The 20,718-nt window shown below is 38.6% G+C and overlaps 1 protein-coding gene across 3 annotated transcripts in view; it reads left to right on the top strand.

The window, feature by feature from the left end:
* LOC134204004 (prestin-like) overlaps nucleotides 1–20,465 on the top strand; it is a 75,820-nt gene extending 55,355 nt beyond the window's left edge. For all 3 annotated transcript variants that reach the window (XM_062678844.1, XM_062678841.1, XM_062678843.1), the window contains exons 3-7: nucleotides 16,194–16,306; nucleotides 17,757–18,109; nucleotides 18,170–18,277; nucleotides 18,345–18,748; nucleotides 18,877–20,465. In XM_062678844.1, coding sequence (XP_062534828.1) covers nucleotides 16,194–16,306; nucleotides 17,757–18,109; nucleotides 18,170–18,277; nucleotides 18,345–18,748; nucleotides 18,877–19,900 — 2,002 coding nt within the window. In that variant the 3' untranslated portion in view covers nucleotides 19,901–20,465. The remainder of the gene's footprint in view (nucleotides 1–16,193; nucleotides 16,307–17,756; nucleotides 18,110–18,169; nucleotides 18,278–18,344; nucleotides 18,749–18,876) is intronic.
* The last annotated feature ends 253 nt before the right edge of the window (nucleotides 20,466–20,718 follow it).

Raw genomic sequence — 20,718 nt, 5'->3', positions numbered from 1 at the left:
GTTAGTAGCTGTGTGTGCCTGTGGTACGAATAATGTAATCATTATGAAAGAAATATGGTCAAAATCAGCTTTTTAGTATATTGATAATACGTAGTGGTGAATGTGTTCATAATGCTGTGTTGTAGTTTTATGCCACTATTGATGGTTTCGGTGTTCATTCTGAGTCGGAAATCTTTTAATCTTAATCTCTTGAAATTTATTATTCACATAATTTCAAAAGTTTAATAGTTTAACAGCATCAGGTGAATGTTCCCGACATAATTTTCAACCAGCTGCTTCTTTTTGGATTTTCATCCAAAATGACTATCATGCTATGATTGGCTAACAGGAGGTACTATGTGGTATTTTACAAATTAAGAATCAATTGAAGTAGGGGGAAAGACGGCTTTGGCAGGTTTTGTTCTATTATTGGCAGGGGGGTTTTTGTCGACCAAATTTTTATAAAATTTGGCCACAATATTCTTTGATATGCGAAGAATGTTTAGGTCAAATTTGAGCCTAGTCAGTCATAAAAAAACCCCTGCCAATAATAGAACAAAACCTGCCAAAGCCGTCATTCCCCCTATGTAATGACTAACATTGAAAATCCAAAATTATAAACCAATTTTCACAGGGTGTGGAAGAGTTATTAGTGTTTTTGGCTTTCTGTACTAAGTATGAGAAAACGCTATAGGAACACTCCAAACCGAACTTATGATAGAAGGCTTGGAGACCCATAGTGTTATATACCAATTGACTCCGTTAGACGAACTGAGGTGATGTCTGTATACACAAATTTGAGACACACTTTTTGATACAGAGTATTATTTGCTCGCAACAAGTTGCATTCAACTTCAACTCTGCTTAGTTTTTCGAGTAGAATCATAAGTACTAGAACGCTAGTGGCGCTGTAGCCATTTAAATTATTTTGCCAAATTATGCTTCAACAAGCATCAATTGGCCATAATTTATGCATCATGTTGTAGTCCATGTATAATTCCATCATCAACATTGGTTTGACACTTGTAGTACCTTCTGTTCCTTTCGACGTTTTGTCTTTTCGACCTTTTGTTCTTTCGAACTTTTGTCTTTTCGACCTTTTGTCTTTCGACCTTTTGTCCTTTCGACCTTTTGTCTTTCGACCTTTTGTCATAGATTCTCCATAAATTACGTGACATTTGTTGGAGTACGGTGTTAACGATATGTTGCATATCGTACATAAATACGCATGTTACTACAAAAAGCGACGATTGGGAGTGAGAGATTACATTTTCATGGACATCGCTGTCGTTGCCACTCTATTGGCTCCATTGATGCTTCCTTACCAAATCAACAAACTGCCAGCTGTAGCAACAGTCGCATCGCGTTGGTTTGAAGGAACCATTTTGATAAGAAAATTATTTTGAGCTTTTTAGTGGAATGTCTTCACTTGTCATAAGACGAGTTAATACAATCCGACAACAGTAAGGCCGTCTTCAGTGTCTCGTACTTGACTCGATATACGTATCTGTCAAGATACAATTAAGTGGTGGAATTCAATGGGATTGTATTAACTCGTCTTATGACAAGTTGAAGGAACCTTTATTATGATTCGTATATGAGTACATAACACCAAGATGAGAATAAAGATAACAAGACAACTGATTTCGAAGATATTAACTAAAGTTATTTTAACTTTCGTGTCTTTAAAATCGATAGGAGGTCCAGAGGGCCGACTTTCATGTACGATTAACTTAGCTTGACGAATTGAGGTGATGTCTGTCGATAAATTCTTTAAATCTAAATCATCGGATGGGGATCTACTCACAACTGCAACTAGCTGATCCCTAACCAAAAAGTGCGACGTGCGAAAATATCTTTGGCAACATGTCCACTAGATCCTACTAGGGTTTTCTTCCTGAAATTTTCCTTATGAACTTCTTTTGAAAATCCTCCTGGGACTCAAACCAGGATCTCCATTGCGAATTTTTTTCAGGAATTATTTTAGGAAATTCTACAGGGAAGCCTTTGGGAGCTCCTTAGGATACTCCTACAAAAAAATCTTCGGATATTCTTCCTGAAAAAGAAAACTCCCCGGAGCAGTTCTTGGAGGAATTTTCTGTGGAAAAGCTAGAGAAATTTCTGCGGGAATTGGGTCCTAAAATGAAGAACCGATATTCGATTTTATTTCAGGGAACGATGAAGTTAATCATCCTGTACGCGTCAGTTTTTCTTTTGACTTAAAAATTGAAAGGAATATTGTTTAATTTGAAATTTGAAAATAGATGAAAAATGCTTCCTCGACATTATCGGTCTTGTTTGACGTAAGGATTCAAACGCACTAGCAAAACACCGCAGGGCACTTGACTCAACCTTTGACAGTTAATATATGGGCCTGACGTTTTGGGCTGATGGTTGATTCGTTCTGAAATGTTGCACAGGCCATTTTTTGCCTCAAAATGTATTAAACATAAAAATATTATTTTTACTGATTTAGACTTTTAGCAGATTTTTTATAACATCGGTCCAAGTATGCTTGACCGATGCACTATCGTTTGCAACCATAAACGAGGTAGGGCTTTAGGACCCAATTCCAAAACGAACTACCGGGAAAACCTTGAAGAAATTTTGAGGGAAACCTATGAAGGGATTTCTGGAGGAAATCTTGAGAGAATCCTTTAATAATTTTCAAAGGAATTTCAAGGGAATTTTTTAGAGGTACTTCCGAAAGAGTTTTGACGAAATTTTGGGAAGAATATCTGGAGAAATAGTCAGAGAGAATTCACGAAGAAAAAAATCCCCGTACAATTTTCCGGGAAAGGTCTTTTCTGGAATTTTCGAAAGAATTCCCAGGGCGTGAGTAGGAGGTGGCTATCGAAGGCTTCCATATGAGTTTTTACTCAAGAAATTCTAAGGGAATTTCTGGAAAGACCTCAAAGTAATTATTGAAGACATCTTGGTGGAATTTCCGGAGTAATTCCAGAGAGAATGCCAGGAGGAGTTAACATGAGAATTAATAAATGATTTTCTGGTGAAAGTTCTTGGAAAAAAGTCGTGGAAATTTTCAAAGGAACTACCAGAGAAGTAAATGCAAGAACTTCCGAAGTAATTTCTAGAGTAACTTCCGAAGGATTTCCTGGATGCATGAAATTGATTAATGCCGACTCACGTCGCCGCCAATCACCAGCGACGTGAAGTCGCCACGCCATCGCCGCTGGCTGGAATTACAAAAATAATAAAACTCCCCCGGAAAATTAGAAATTTTCCATGAAAATTAGGAAATTGCTAATAAAAATATCAGAGTACGCGCAATAAATAAATATGAAATTTCTACAAATAATGCAAAATGTCCATGAACAATTAAGAATTCTCCACAAAATAAAAAATAAATTAGCACTTTTAAAAGAAAAATTTGCAATTTAAAAAGAAGAATTATCCATAAAGAAATCAGAATGTTCCACGAAAATAATATTCAAAATTTCCATAAATAAATCAATATTAGCAATAAACAATTACAAAATTTAACATGTTTTATGTTTTATGGAAATTTATTTATGTGGTTTGATTGATTTTTTTTTTAAATTTTCTTCGGAAAAAAATATTTATTTTGTGGGAAATTTTGTAATTGCTTATTGCTAAAATTAATTTATTTATGTAAATTTTGTTTTTTTGTGGCCAATTTTTCTTTTATAATAGCAATTTTCGCCTTTAAAAGTGTTAATTCATTGCTGTTTTGAGGAAAATTCTCAATTGTTTATAGAAGTTTTGTATTATTTGTGGAAATTTGATAATTGTTTATTGCTCATACCTTGATATCTTTATTGTCAGTTCCCTAATTTTTTATGGGAAATTTCTATTTCTCCATGGAAATTTTATTTTGCTGCCGGCTGGAAATAATCTATCACGCCACCGCCGATAAAACTTTAATCTGCCCACAGGTCTAGATTGAATATCAAGTGCAATCCTGTTTGAAATTTTCGAAACAACTTCTAAGATATCCCAGAAAGAAACCTTGGAAGAAACTACTGTTCAATGGGAAACTTCTTCAGAGAAATTAAAGTAAGACGTCTTCGAGCAATCTTGGAACGAACTCCTAATAGAATCTCTAGTAGAATGCAGGGACGAATTTATGAAGGAACTCCTAGGACAGCGCCTAGACAATAACTATTAGGAGGTGTCCATATTCATTTCATTTATTTAGTTTACATCTAAACAGATAACACTGAATCAATAATTTGACGCCACAATACACGGTTCGAGGCCGCATCTCTCCATCCTCGAATGCGCCCCACGCTCGTGAAGTCGTTTTGCAATTGGTCGGCCCACCTCGCTCGCTGCGCTCCACGCCATCTCGTACAAGCCGGATCGTAAGCGAATAATATTTTTGCAGGGTTGTTTTCCGGCATTGTTGCAACATCCCCTGCCCATCCTACCCTTCCGGCTTTGGCTACCTTCTGGGTACTGGGTTCCCCGTAGAGCTGGGCGAGCTCGCGGTTCATTCTTCGCCGCCACACACCGTCTCTTGTACACTGCCAAAGATGGTCATAAGCACCCATCTCTCGAATACTCCGAGTGCTTGCAAGTCCTCCTTGAGCATTGTCTTTGTTTCATGTCCGTAGAGGACTACCGGTCTTACCAGTGTCTTGTACATAACACATTTCAGAATGGTCCCAGAGTCGAATCTAGCAAGACAAAAATATTTGCGCCCAAACTCTTAGTTAAAGATATCTAGTATCTTCGGGAAAAAATCATAAGAATATTGGTTTTCTTTGAATATATGTGTATGAAAACGCTTCAAATAAAAACGCTATCTCATTTTTCCCCTCATAAACGAAGAAAAGTGCAAGCAAGGAACTAATAGATTGAAAATCGGTTAGCTCAAATTTGAAATATTTGCATATGAAAAAACATGTTTTTTATAGAAAAACTCAAATAACTTTTTTGTTTTAAGATATAGATCTACAAACAAAAAAGTGCGTCTTCAAAAGTTCTAAAAGTGCTAAAACTAAGTTTTTGCGAGACATGAATGTATAACAAGTTATGGGAATAAAACCGATTTATAGGGACCGCCCTAACGTGTTTATTAAAAAAGCTCAAAACTTGTGAACCAAAAGTGATAGAAAAATGGTTTCTTCGGCAAAGTTGCTCAAAATTAATTGCTCTACAACTTTGTAAAAAATTGCACAATTCTATACCGAAAAAATTAAAAAGTTTATATTATGAACTTCTGAAATATGGGTACCACCCTTATTTCAATACATGGAAAAAAAATCGTCAAAAAATATGAAATTTTTTTCCCGAAGCCACTATATATCTAAAACTAATAGTTTAGGCGCAAATATTTTTGTCTAGCTAGATTCGACTCTGGGACCATTGTGCATTTGTTGTGGTGGTGAATCTTTTTTAAACGCAGTTTCTTCTGGAGCCCGTAGTAGGCCCGACTTCCACAGATGATGCGCCTTCGTGTTTCACGACTAACATTGTTATCAGCCGTAAGCAAGGATCGGGTAGGTAGACGAATTCAATTAATGGAGCTTATTTTGGAAGAATTTGTACAAGTTGGACATGTTCCGAGATCTTCAGGTATCGTGATGCTCCTGGGAAAATGACCATTTTTTACCAGTTATAGGCCCTGCTTCAGACATCTCAAACTTCATGAGATACTAAGTTTTGGACATGACGCTGACGATATTGTCATAATAGTACGAGGCAAATACAATGACATTATCGCCAACAAAATGCAAACTGCTTTAAACTATGTCTCCACATGGTGCGATAGAGAAGGATTGAGTGTAAATCCGTCCAAAACCACTATTGTGCCCTTCACGCGTAGGAGGAAATTCTCACTAAACAACATGATATTGAAAGGTACACGATTGGAACTTTCAAATACAGTCAAATACCTTCTCGTAGTTCTTGATAGCAAACCTAACTGGAACAAACATTCAGAACATGCTTTTAATAAAGCGACAAATGCTCTATGGATTAGTAACAAACTTTTGGTAGGCAATGGGGACTTAAGCCGAAAATGATCCATTGGATATATTCAGCTATAGTAAAACCAAGAATTAACTATGGTTCGTTGGTCTGGTGGCCAAAAACGAAATAGAAAAATGCTCAGATGAAGCTCGAAAAACTTCAACGATTAGCGACTATCTCAATTACAGATGCAATGAGCAGTACACCATCGAGTTCACTAAATGCTTTACTGTACATGCTTCCTCTGCATCAAATTGTACAATTAGAAGCTGAAAAGATTGCCTTGAGGATCAGAAGATCCGAAAACCTCTTAGGAGGTGACCTTAAGGGTCATCTTAGCATTCTAAAAAACTTCAGTATAAACTCCCTAGTAATAAACAATGAGGACTGGATGGAGAAAAAATACAATTTTAATAGACTATTCAAAGTAATTGATCCTGGGCGCAATACATGGTTGAATGGAGGACCAACACTTCGTTCAGGATCAATTACGTTTTATACTGACGGTTCAACATTGAACAACCATGTGGGAGCAGGAGTTACTGGCCCTGGGATAGACATATCGATTCCCATGGGAAGTTGGCCATCCGTATTCCAAGCGGAAGTTCACGCAATTCTAGAGTGTTCTGTAATATGTTTGCATAGGAACTACAGACACTCAAATATATGCATAATGTCCGACAGCCAAGCAGCTTTGAATGCTCTGAAGTCGGCAACATGCACTTCAAAACAAGTTTGGGAATGCATTCAGTCCCTCCAAAATTGTCTTGTCGGAACCAAGTTAATCTATATTGGGTTCCAGGACACTGTGGAATAGATGGTAACGAAAGCCGATATGCTGGCGAGACTCGGATCATCAAGTCGGTTTACAGGACCGGAACCTTTTTGCAGCTTACCAACTTCTTCTCTTCGTATGGAGCTGAAGGTATGGGAATCTATGAAAATAGAAACCAATTTTAGGAACGCAACTAATGCCAGGCAATCGAAACGTTTTATCACTCCGAATGTTTCCATGACTCGCAACATCTTAGAATTATCTAAAAGAGACCTAAGCACTTATACGGGTCTCATTACAGGTCATTGTCCGAGTCGATATCATTTGAAGCTTATAGGGAAACTTCAAAATGATCTATGTCGTTTCTGTGACATAGAAAAAGAAGACTCGGAGCATCTGTTATGCCGTTGTCCGGAAATTTTTCGAATAAGACAAAAGTTCTTCACCATAGGTCTTATAGAACCACTTGAGCTTGATAGAACAAATCCCAATTCGGTGGTGCATTTCATTCGAAAAGCGGAGCCGTGTTGGGGAGAAGCTGTTAGTCAAACAATGACGATCACTTCCAATAGCGATACGCCATAATGACATAGCAAGAAAAAAAGGGGAATATATTACAATAGATCAAAAAAATGGTCGCAGTAATAAAATATACCCGACAAGGAAAAAAAAAAAAAGTTTTGGACAACTAAGTTGTACTAACATGTTCTTAGACCTTGTCAACCCCACTCCTTGGAGGGACGGCCGCCTGAAACGGGAGACAAAATTTGGTAGAAAAGGAGCAGAGGCATCGGTTTCTTCACCACATGGACCAATCTTCAACCTACCGGGTTCAAGTACAAGGTAACCCATCGAAGAATATTAACAAGTCATCGCATAGCAAAATTTAAAGTATAAATTTAACATCAAGGGGATTAGTTTATTACTAACGGCTATGGTTTAATACTGAAACCTATTGTGGGGTGAGCGTCAGTGTATCAGGGTATCCCACGACGACATGCAGAATTTGGTGGTTTGTCCGAACAAAAGTTGTGCCTGCCAGTAGAACACCGGCCACTCCGAAGCAGAATCTAACATCCTCAGTCTGGGCTAAGATCTGGTATTGGAAACAAAGGCTTGAGCAGAGAAGACAAATGAAGGGCACTTATAGCACAGATTATCACTGGTTGGGATACGTTTTAGATGGTCTTCACTTTCAGCTTATCGATCTCAAAATCATCCCCTGTTTACTCCATCACAATCATCTTGCTATACGATCATACGATAATACATAATATTTTAAATACTATAATACTATATTTAAGCGGGATATAAAAAAATCGGTCGATTCTTATTTTGATCTTATTTTTAACCTTTGTCTTGTGCTAGTTCTTGTCAACGTTTTGTTGTATAACATCTAGCCAAGTGAACAAAGGTCTTCCAACCTTCCTACATCTTTTTTGTACTTAGCTCTGGCAGCTAAGTAGATGACTAGTAGATGACTGATCATCCTCCATTCTCGAGACATGACATGACTCCATTACCTCTAACCTTCTTAGTCACAGTTTTCCTCCGTAGTACCTGGTCACCGGTTGGTCCATCATCATTTTCCGTGCAACAGCTAGCAAGCTCCTCGACTATTTCCTTAATTTCGTATTCGATTCGTTTAGTGACGAATAGATGGTCCATTGTGGATCTACGTGGAGAAAAGCAGTTTGATGGGCACCAATTGGAGACGGACACTGAGATCTTGTAGCAGCCATGAAGCATACATTTAGTAGCCCACGCTACTTAGACAAATTCTTCGATAATCGTGCTCGTCCTTTGGGCGCGCTGTTTTGGGTATCGGTACTAACAGAGATTGCTTCCACTGCATTTGAATCAAACTTTCTGGCCATACATGTTGCAAAATGCTTTTAAATTCCTCTAATGTGGCAGAATCTGCGTATTTGATCAGCTCTGTGGTAGCAGAATGTCGCCGTCTCTCAAACTTTTCATTTCTGCATCGAAATATCAGGTCTTCCAATGTTTCTTCATGTACTGATTAGCTCTACTGATCCTTTTACCATTTCACCACCGACATTTTCGAAAAAATGTTCTATATCTCTGTGCTCTTCATCTCTGCACTACTGGGAAAAAATAGATTTTGCACGTTTTAACTGCTGCGTTGCATTTTGCATCGGAAGGACCATTTTTTAACGTCAGCCATCGCTTTCTTGCGTGGAGGAGACAATGGTATTTTATGCTACTCTGATATGATACTATGGGCTGCTTTTTTTTTTATTCATTGACGAAGGAATCCAATACATCCGAAATTTGCATTTTAAATGAATTGATATTGAATTTGTCCTGTTGGAGTAACTTGAGGTCTGGACTGGGTTATATGAAGATTTTTCGACCGATGTCAGGATAATATTCGGAGATAATAATTAGACAAGAAAGTAACTTGTGATCTGTCTCGACTGATAGAATCCAACTCGCATTATGATATGGTCGATCTGAGAGGCTTTATTTACTCTGGCCCATCTGGCCAAAAGCGATCTGTCAGACATCGTACTCCTCCCAGCAAGGTTGTGTCGTCGCACGAAAAGTTTAGGTTGTTCCCCATTTGAGTTCGATTGTGAATTGAATTTACCAAAAAACGATTTTTCATCGTCGGCCAGATCGTTTACTATTTGAGGATTGGTGTCCCCGAGGCAGATAATTTTAATCGAAATTTTAATCGAAATAGTACAAAAACTTTGCGTATCCATGGTTTGGGGCATGAATATTTATAATTTTCTCTCTCCCTATGTCGATATATTCAAATTTCTTTCTTTTAGCCTAATGAGTTAAATAACCAGGGGCCATTTGACAATTGAAAAATAATCTCATTGAATTTAGTGCATAAAAAATCGAAGAGCATATCTCCGGTCAAACGGGTGCTTAAAGAGTCATTAGTATTGTTGTTTTCCCTGTTATATGCTTGCTTTCAAAGCAGTCATTTACTTTTCGCCTTATTCCAGACGAATTCACGAATTGAACGAAGGGATTGTGTATTTATTTTTTATTCCTGGAAAATATGTATTTTTTTTTGCTATGAAAGAAGGAATCGTACACCCATTTGGTTAATTCCGAGCAAACGCGTAATTTATATATTTATACACTTTTGTCTTGGGCATTATGCCTACCGTAATTTTCCAAAGAGTGTGCCAAATGGTAATTGTTTCAAGCAGTCTCACTCACTCAGGTATCCTGAGCATCCCCAGGGGTACAAAGGGCCAAGGTAAACGATCTCCACCCTAGGCGGCCGCTCGCTTTAGCCTTAACCTAGACCCAGGGCAGATTACTGTCGACTTCCTTCATCTATCCCCTATTCCTTTTTTTTTTGTTGAGGCTACGTCGCCACGAACCTCTGCTGCGATGTATTGCCGGAATTTAGTCCAGCGTTTGCTTACATATTTCGCGTCTCCGCTCTTTCGTATCCATTTACGATCTCGAATTTCTGTTGATATCGGTTTTTGATGGTATAGTCGATGGTGTTCAGAACTTTAGATCCAGTAGTGTGGTCACCAGGCCCGAATTATAAAACGCGGGCATCGGTTCATGAATACTTGCAGTTTCTGCGTGATCTCTGCTGATACAGTAGATGCATAAGTATTAGAATCCTAATGTCGTTCCTGTTCGCGTGACTAACATCTAGGTCACTTTGATCTAGCAGCCAAAGTACCGGTACTACAAGTGTCAAGCCAATGTTGATGATGAAACAAAACATGTACTACAGCATGATGCATAATAAACGGCCAAGTATGGCTTGTGGAAGCATATTTTAGCAAAATGCTTTTAATGACTACAGCGCCACTAGCGTTCTAGTACTTATGCTTCTACTGCTGATACACACCAATTCTTACTGGTGTATAACAATACAGATTTCACGTCGAAGTAGAATATTCGAAATTTAGTGCGTATACTAATCTGGTTGGATCTTCATATAGGGTAACCAACTTGATTTGGACCCCTACACATTTTGGACCCTCCTGGCGACATTTTTCTGATTTCTGAACTAAAAACAATGCCGCTGCTAATTCCCCCATTGGCTTCAGGAAATTAACATTGTTCAGCATCTATTTCACTGGTTTCCCGTGCGAAAAAGCGATATTTAGATGAAATTTCGAGGAAATTAGTTTGTTCAAGAAGGCAAGCGTTACAATGCGTTACGCTTAAAAGTATACATCACTGAAAATCTCAGGGTCTGTTCAAATATTACGTAACGCGGAAAACGCTTTTTTTAAGAACCCCCCACCCCCTCGTAACAATCTGTAACAAAATTTAGAACTACCCCCACCCCCATGCGTAACGCGTAACAAATACATTTTTTTTTATAAAATCTTGTTTTTGGTAGAATTTGAACCACGATACAATAAATTATTATTTTTTGTGTATTTTATGCTATTTTGAAGACAATAACTATTTTTTGAAAAAAAATAAATGTTTTTTCTCATTGTTTCGCGTAACAATTTCTCGAAGGACCCCCACCCCATATATTTTTCGTAACAAATCGTAACAAAAATAAAACAACCCCCCACCCCTTATTGCGTTACGTAATATTTGAACAGACCCCTCAGAACGTACACAATAAGTTTTTTTTTTCGAAATTATGAATTTAAAACGCAGGAATCTTCTCATTGATGCATGCCAATCGAAAGATAAGACTTGGCTTCAACTCAGTTGACCAGGGTAAATTAGAAATTCGACTTTGAAGACACTTAATTGGGGGTATCCAAAATGTGTATATTTGGGAGTCCACAATATGTTATACTGTCCAAAACGAAGAAAATTTTCATTCACTGATTATCAATAACCGAAGCAGTGACGGGAAATGTCATATCGATGTCATGGGACTAACTTGCTAATAACTTTTCTCACAAGTCATTTACAATTATGTTTTCCATATAAACATGTAGCCCTCAAATGACCCGAAAACTTTTTCTAATATGTAATTTCTCTAAATATGATATTGGCGGCGTGAGAGCCGAATTAGTGTCAGATGACATTAATGTCATGACATTCCGTGACATTTTTTAATCTCGCTCTCATGGCTCACACTTTGTATTTAGAACAATGATCTGTTCGACAAAATTCTAGGACCCTTTAAGTACTACAGTCACTCTCAAAATTGAGCGTACACCATGGATTAGATGAATATATTCGAAAATTCCAAAGGAAAATTAATTGTTGGCTCGGATGTTTTTAATGCATTTCAATATTCATCCCTTCCTTCAATGTATGCGTACATAAAATGGTTGAAATTTTTTCTCTAAAGTTCATTTATTGGAAAATGATTCCAAAATACGCCTATTAGATGTTACAAAATTGAGCGTACAGCGATTTTTTTTCTATAAAATTTCTTATTATAAACACGATTAATGTATTTTAATATAGTTTTTTCATGATTATATTTATAATAATAAACATCCGCTACTTAAACATTCAATGTTTAGAAATAAAACCATGTTTTAATCAAAATGGCGAACAAGTAAGATGTATTAACAATGCTATTTAAGAATTCAATGCTGCTGGGCCAAATAGATGCTTTAAGATATGGATTTCTCCGGCATCGTGTCTTATATATGATAGATTATTTAAATCGAACGAGACATACGATAAATTTGGGAAAATTCAGTCGGTAAATGATGAAAACAGATGTAAACATACAGCGAAAACGACAAATGTTGGGAATGGCATATTTCAAATTAAGTATAACTTTATTAAAAAGTCAATGTATAGGTAGCTTATAAGCTAAGGACACTCATTAATAATTATATTAAAAAAGAGCAGAACACGGATACATTATAAGACGTCATTTTATATTTGAAGACTCAGTCACCGTAGGAACAAATTTGGTTGAATCATTTAAATTCATCAAGGTATCATTAAATAAGCTGTCGAACTTTTAAAAAAGTTTATTTTTTCTCTCCACATGGAAATCATCCAATTGTATCCCTTATGGTAACAGATCGTGGAGTTTAATCCAAATTTAATTATGAAATTACGATTTAAAGCTATCTTTTCAATATTCAATCAGAATTGCTCTACGGGGTTGAAAAGCTGTTTTTATGTTCGGTACCTTAACATGTACCTTGTACTTTTAGAATTTGACTGTTAATGATTGGATTCAATAATATTACTCTTAATGAAAAACCTGAGACAAAAATCAAGCTTTAGAACAAATTTCAGTTAAAGACATACTAAATTTGAATTATGTCATTCCTAACATTTGTCGTTTTCTCTGTATGTTTACATCTGTTTTCATCATTTACCGACTGAATTTTCCCAAATTTATCGTATGTCTCGCTCGATTTCGCTTATCTATCATATATAAGATACGATGCCGGTGAAATCCATATCTTAAAGCATCTATTTTCCTTAGCAGCATTGAATTGTTAAATAGCAATGTTTTTACCTCTCACTTGTTCGCCATTTTGACCAAAACATGGTTTAATTTCAAAACATTGAATGTTTAAGTAGCGGATGTTTATTATTATAAATATAATCATGAAAAAACAATATTAAAATACATTAATCATGTTTATAATAAGAAATTTTATTTAAAAAATTCGCTGTACGCTCAATTTTGTAACATCTAATAGGCGTATTTTGAGATCATTTTCAAATAACTGAACTTTAGAGAAAAAAATTCAACCATTTTATGTACGCATACATTGAAGGAAGGGATGAATATTGAAATGCATTAAAAACAACCGAGCCAACAATTAAATTTCCTTTGGAATTTTCGAATATATTCATCTAATCCATGGTGTACGCTCAATTTTGAGAGTGACTGTACATGTTAATCAAAAATCCGAGCTGTAAATGACTTTTGGAAAAAGTTATTGGGAAATTAGTAATAGCAATGCCACGACATTTTTTTGACATTTCCCATCACTGAACCGAAGATCATTTCGAATTTCTATTTCATAAATAAGACTTTCATCTTTGAAATGGTGTCATTCCCGCTCATATCGAACCTGTATATCAATAGATATAAGCATATATTGGGATGCACTTCCTCTAGGGGTCCAAAATAGGACAGTTACCCTATTTCGTAAACTCGAAAAAGCAAACCTACCATTTTCGATCCGTGCCAAGATATTGAAAGTTTTTGAGCTTCTCCATTACTTGCCCGTGACTACCGTAATGTTGGAGGAGTTGTTCGTGTTGACATCCAACGATTTGGCCTTGTGAACATTGATGGTGAGACCCGTTCGGCCAGGACGTTCAGCTTGCTCTGCATATCAGAGCGCCGTTGTGCTAGTAGAGCAATATCATTAGCCAAGACGAAGTCATTTAGATGTTCCAGAGTAATAGGCTTCCAGAGCAGCCCACGGTTTGGTACACGGTCAATCGCACCATGATCTCGTTGATTACGATGGGGAACCGTAGCGGAGATAGCCTCACTCCAGCGACTACCCGGATGGGGTCAGACAAGCCTCCGTTATGCAGGTGTCTGCACGTAAAAGCTTCGTACTGCGCTTTGATGAGACCGACGGTTTTGTTCGAAACTCCCTTGCGTCTTGCGTCTAAGCGCGCCCTACATACTTTCGTGGTTCAGATGATCGAATGCCTTTTCATAGTCAATGAATACAAGCTAGAGGGACTCTTGGAACTCATTGACTTACTCAAGGATGATACGAAGCGTGACAATATGGCCCACACATGATTTTCCGGGCGGAGTCCTGCCTGCTCCCGTCGGAAAGTCATATCTATTTGCTCCTGTTTGCGATTTACGATTACTTAGCACAGAACTTTGAGAACAATGCACAGTAATACGATGCCACGCCAATTGTTGAACACCTAGACGACTTCACTAAGACGCCCTGAATTCAGTCGGCCGGAAAAGTCGCGGTTTCCCAGATACATATTGCGGAATAGTTGATGCAACATTTTTTTTCAAGTTCGTTTATTTGATAGGCTCAGGCGTGTATAACACTTTACGGAGCCATGGTTCTTTATGATATATACAATGACGGCAAATGACGGCAAATAAATAAATAAATCAATATCATTTTATTATACAGTTAATAAGAGAGGGCTATGAGCCAGCGTACTCGTGGTGACTCGAGGTTAGTTCACAATATTCAAGGATGGACGGAGCTTAGGATTTGAGATAAGGAAAGTTCAGCTTCTCATCCGGGCATTTGGCGTCAGTGACGATGTGGCGTGTCGTCGTGCTCGAGGAATGGTTCGGCTGGGAGCATCTTCCGGATGGCAAGAGCTATGGTGCTCTATGGAGCAAAAAGGCAGAGACTAAACAATAAAAAAGAAAAAAAAAAAAAACAAAATATTAAATTTCGATGTCAGAAGCACAAAGAAAACTATAAATGGCCTGCATATAGACAACAACACGATGCAACATTTGCACAAATAGCATGGGGTCAGCTTTGAGCTTCTCCGCCGAAATGCGATTGTCCCCGGGAGCCTTGTTGGAATTCATGCTTCGGATGGAAGCTTCAACGATGAAGCTTTTGAGTTGACGCGGGTAATGCGTCCCATCCCGAGATGTTGATGGTTAGTCGGGCATCGAAGCTTGAAGAAGTTGTTAGAAGTGCTCGAACCAAGGCGAAGTGACGAATATCGCCAGTCTGCAGCAGCGTTTATCTTCCTTATCTAGAGCCAAATACCGTTAACCGGAACTCGTACTTGGTTGCTCTGGTTCTTGCCCGCTTCGAATGCGCATTCAATTTTAGAATTTGGGGAGACTTGATCCCCTGTCTATAATATCTACGCAAGACATATTTTTTCGAGGCAACCCTTCACCATACCTGTCCAATTTACAAAAAATTAGAGGCTTGAGAACAAATTTATATATTTTTTTAACTTTCTCGCCAATTATTTGCATTTGGTCATTGTTTGGAGAAGTTTTTCAAATTTTAGGTGGCCATTAAAAGATGTTTAGAAGGGTCAAAACACATAAACCGTTCTGCATAATAAATACGGTCGCAAATTGAAAAAAAAAACTAAAATATACGCTAGAACAAAACTGCATTGATTTTGGTTAAGGTCACTCCTGATGGAATCCAAGTTCCAAAGTGCTCGCGTTTTCGGGGGCACACCACTCGATACGGAAGCAACGCACAACTGTCATTTTTATTTTTTCACGCATGCTGCGACGCAGCAAAACTAAATTAACAAAAATGACAGTTGTGCGTTACTTCCGTATCGAGTGGTGTGCCCCCGAAAACGCGAGCACTTTGAAACTTGGATTCCGTCAGGAGTGACCTTAAAATAGAGGAGAGTCTCCCTTTCACATGATTTACTTTTCAGTTGTATTCAATTCATTTTTTGCTGTAATAAGAATACCTGCCAGCATTATGAACAATACTGAATTTCACTCACATTTAATCATCAATCAATATTTTAAAAATTGATCGCCATTTTTTCGGAAAACTCTCACTATGTCCCCACAAGATGATTATTCCGCTCAATTAATGTGCGACCTTAATTGTTCCGATCATTTCAACAGCAATGACAAGACGAAAACCAAGTACAACGAGCTGTCCTATCTGGTGACGAGACAGTGTCTACAGCAGGAGGAGTTCAATCAGTTGTCGCAGTACGATAGGGTGAAAGCCTCACGTAAGTATAGCTCAATGCGTGTTTTCTCAATCGAGACCATAACTTGGGTAGGATCTAAATGGGATTTAGAAGTATTCATCTTAAATTTGTTTTGCACTTGTGCAACAGTTCTGTAATTTGTGTTCAGGATGGCTTTCTCAGTTGTCTATTAGAGAACCCGGGCTAAAAGACAGTCGATGACCTTCCGATAAAAGTTTTTCAAAAAATATTTAAAAATCCATTGACTTCATGAAGATTCAATGATTTAACTGATAGTGCTCAAAAGTTTCATCTCCTCGAAAAAAGTCCCTATGAAAAATTTCAGATCAATCGGACTTCGTTAAGTGTTTGACCAAAGCGGTCAAAGTTAAATTATTATGAAACACGAAAATTTCCCAGGGGTAAAGGAAAAATTCGAAATCTTTTTTTTTATGCCAGCTGTCTTAGAAATGCATGAAAGGTCGAGATCTGGTGTGATCTCGAAAAAAAAAATAAAAAAATGACTTTTTGGGACGGAATTTTTTTTGAAATCGTATTTTTTTGATGCCAATTTTTTTGGAAATGCATGAAACGTCGAGATCTAGTGTTGACTCGACGTTTCATGCATTTGTAAGACATTTGGCATTTATGCATTTATTTATAAAACAAATCAATTTCGAAAAAAAATTCTAAGCTTGAGCTTGAGCTTGATTGACTGCTCGTTGTTGCTACTCCATTATGACCAGATCAGCTGTACTTGCACAGGGAACCAACAGATGTTTGCTTGGGACTAGGGACACATCTTCAATGTACAAGTACTGGTAATCTCATTTGTTAGGTCATACTGGCGCCTGCCACGTCAGAATGCAAGTCAATGTAGGGAAGGGGGAGGAAATGATGATGCAATCACTCGCCCACTGCAAGCCGAATATACCTCTGCACTTGCCACGAGTTCATGCGGAATTTATTGGAATTTCTGGGTTAGGTTGGAGAGGCAGAGGTCCGTCTTGGTTAACGAGCTGCCAATGTGATAGATAGGAGAAGGTAACTGATGGAATTTCTAATTGGATGTAGGAAACGAGCTCTTTAGTTCATTTCCAATTCTAGCAGATTACTGTTAGAATACTCAAGTTGAAGGTATAGGAATAGTAATGGAAGCGGTATGGAAGTCCATTTCCAGTTCTAGCGATTGCTAGAACATGAGAAATAAAGAGAAAGATACAAAGTAGGAGAATGGAACGGACCTGGGATTGAACCCTCGACCTCCTGCGTATGAGGCAGAAGCAGTAGCCATATGACTACCAAGCCCGCTAAAACAAATCGATTTCGAAAAAAAATCTAAGTCCCAAAAAGTCAATTTTTCTCATTTTTTTTTCGCGATGACACCAGATCTTGACATTTTATGCGTTTTTGAGACATTTGGTATCAAACATAATGATTCGATTGAATGTTAAGGATCGCAGTAATAAATTTTTATCCTATATCATTACAGCATTCGATACTGTTAAAGACGCCATCCGTAGTTGTAACCCATTTGCTGCACTGCTCAAATTCATCCCAATCCTGCAATGGCTGCCCAAGTACAACTGCAAAACCGATCTCATGGGAGATATCACTGCCGGCATCACTGTAGCAGTGATGCAAATACCTCAGGGAATGGCTTACGGTCTTTTGGCCGGAGTTCCGGCCAACGTTGGTCTCTACATGGCCTTCTTTCAATGCTTGGTGTACACGGTGTTCGGCACATCACGCCACATCTCGATGGGTACCTTTGCGGTAATCAGTTTGATGACGTCCAAAGTGGTGGTTACCTATGCGACGCTACCTCCCCTCGCAACATCAAATGTGAGTATTCGAAACGAAATTACAAGAGAAACATAATATTTTACTTTTCCCATACTGCAGGTGAACTCAACCTACTCAGTACCACCAGTGATAGAACCATCAGATGATCCTCAATACACGCCAATCCAAGTGGCGACAGCTGTGACTTTTGTTTGCGGAATCTATCATGTAATGCCTATGACATCATTTGTAATCGGTGAAATTTCTAACAATTTGAACCACCTTTCCCATACAGTTTCTAATGAGTGCGCTGCGACTGGGAACGCTGTCATCCCTACTAAGTGAACCGCTGGTCAGCGGTTTTACGACTGCAGCTGCCGTGCACGTTAGCATCAGCCAGATGAAGGACCTGGTGGGGGTGTCAATCCCTCGGTACAAGGGAGCCTTCAAGAACATCTACTCCGTGCGTGACCTGATCGAACAGGTGCCGAATAGTAATCTCACAGCCGTCTACACGTCGGTTATTGTAATATTGTTCATGATATTCATGAACGAGTACCTCAAACCAAGGGCATCCAATTGGTGTCGGTTTCCGATTCCGGCCGAACTTATGGTCGTTGTCGGTGGAACAGTGGCATCGTACTTCATCGGGCTGGGACCGAACTTCAACGTGACGCTGGTGGGCACCATTCCAGTCGGGTAAGTTTATTATTTTAAACTATGGTTGTTATATTTTTCCTAAACATTCAAGCAATGGCCTTTTACTTTTGTGCTGAAGCTTAAGTTCTATTTTCAATAGATCATTTATAAACTTTGTCTCATTTTAGTCTCCCCGCACCGGAAATGCCTCCAATCTCACTGTTTAAATTAGTGGCCGTCGACGCCATTGCCATCGCCATCGTCAGCTACTCGATCGTCATGTCCATGGCGTTGATCTTTGCTCAAAAAGATGGTTACGAGATTCGTCCCAACCAGGAGCTGGTGGCCATGGGCACTACCAATATAGTGACCTCCTTCTTCTCGTGCATTCCAGCTGCGTGCTCCCTATCGCGATCGCTGATTCAGTACCAGTCCGGTGGTAAGACACAGATCACTGCCACGTTCTCCTCCGCGCTGATTCTTGTGGTGCTGCTGTGGATTGGACCGTACTTTGAGTACCTGCCGCGATGTGTTTTGGCGTCGATCATTTTCGTCGCCCTTAAGGGAATGCTCTGGCAGGTGCAGCACATCAAGAAGTTTTATCGTGAGGGATCGCTTGAGCTGTTGGTTTGGATGGTGACGTTCTTGACTGTAGTGCTCGTGGACATCGATATTGGTCTGTTGACTGGGGTGATAATTTCTCTGTTGGCTCTGTACATTAAAGGATGGAAATCGTACTACAGCTTGCTGGGTACGGTCCCAGATACGGCAATCTACGTGGATCTGGGAAGTCATAATCGCGCAGCAGAGATACCGCACATCAAGATCTTCAAGTATTCGGGAGCAATCAACTTCGCCAGTCGAGCTACGTTCAAGAAGGCACTGACCAAGGAGGTTGGAATTGATCAACGATTGGTGAGACGTGCGTCACAGTACAATACAGCTGGTGAGGGAGCTGGGCTGCAGATCATTCGAACGGTGATCATTGACCTGTCCAGTGTACCACACATAGATACTGCCGCTTGCAAAGTGTTCAACGAGATTAAGAAAGACATGGCCACGATTGGGGTGAGCACTTTGATGGCCTGTCCAGCGGATTGCGTGTACGACACGCTAATCCACGCGGAATCGATTGGCGAGGGTGGTTTTCACATATTCCCAACGATACACGATGCTGTGCTGTACGCCCAAGGTTCGGTGTCTACGGTATGAGATGTGTACTGTTCAAAGTATCGGAAGATGGAAGAGAGTGTGTGCCAAAGAGAAGTTAATGCTTCGATGGATAGTCTGCACTAATGTGATGCACGTTGTGCCCGTTGTTATTCAGTGCAGCAAGTAGTAGTTAACAGCCTACCGATTAATATGTGCCTTCATCGATGTTTCACCCTAGAGAAATTAGGCTCATTTATGCAAACTAGAGGCAGATACAATGGAACAGTTTAGTACTTAAGAACTATTGAAGAAACAACACGTAGGCTTGAACAAATATCTCTCACAGGATGAACTGTATGTCTCGTTAGAAGTAAAAGAAGCCATAGATTTATATTTAATTTGTAAATTTTCTTTATTAATTTTTACTTCAGTCGAATGTCTATTTTAGACCAGCAAGGAGTATTTATGTGTTATCATTTAATACTTGTATTTATTGTTTATCGATACTTAGTGAATATCTGAAAAGTCAAAATCCAGAAAGTTACTCACCACCTCTGCAGCCATCTGCGTGTCATATGTATCTCTGACGATATTTATTGTGAATAAATGTTACTTATTTGTACGACCGGATAGCAAATTTCCACTGTGAAAGAACATCAAAATACTTTTCAACTACTAAAGCATCTTCCATTTTTTAGCAACACCTTTCTATCTGCTAAGTTATAAAAAAACATATAGAACGAATTTATGAATTCTTCATACCATCAGATCAAATAGAAAACCCAAAAGAATGTACAAATGGTATTAGTAATATAAATTGATAATCAGATGATGAGTGATGAGGACCGCAATCATTTGTTGCCCAAGAAGAGAGGGGC

The sequence above is a fragment of the Armigeres subalbatus genome, unplaced genomic scaffold (assembly GCF_024139115.2).
Source record: "Armigeres subalbatus isolate Guangzhou_Male unplaced genomic scaffold, GZ_Asu_2 Contig326, whole genome shotgun sequence".
Taxonomy (NCBI): domain Eukaryota; kingdom Metazoa; phylum Arthropoda; class Insecta; order Diptera; family Culicidae; genus Armigeres; species Armigeres subalbatus.
Note: the sequence above shows the minus strand (reverse complement) of the source record. Positions and strands in the feature narration are given on the sequence as shown.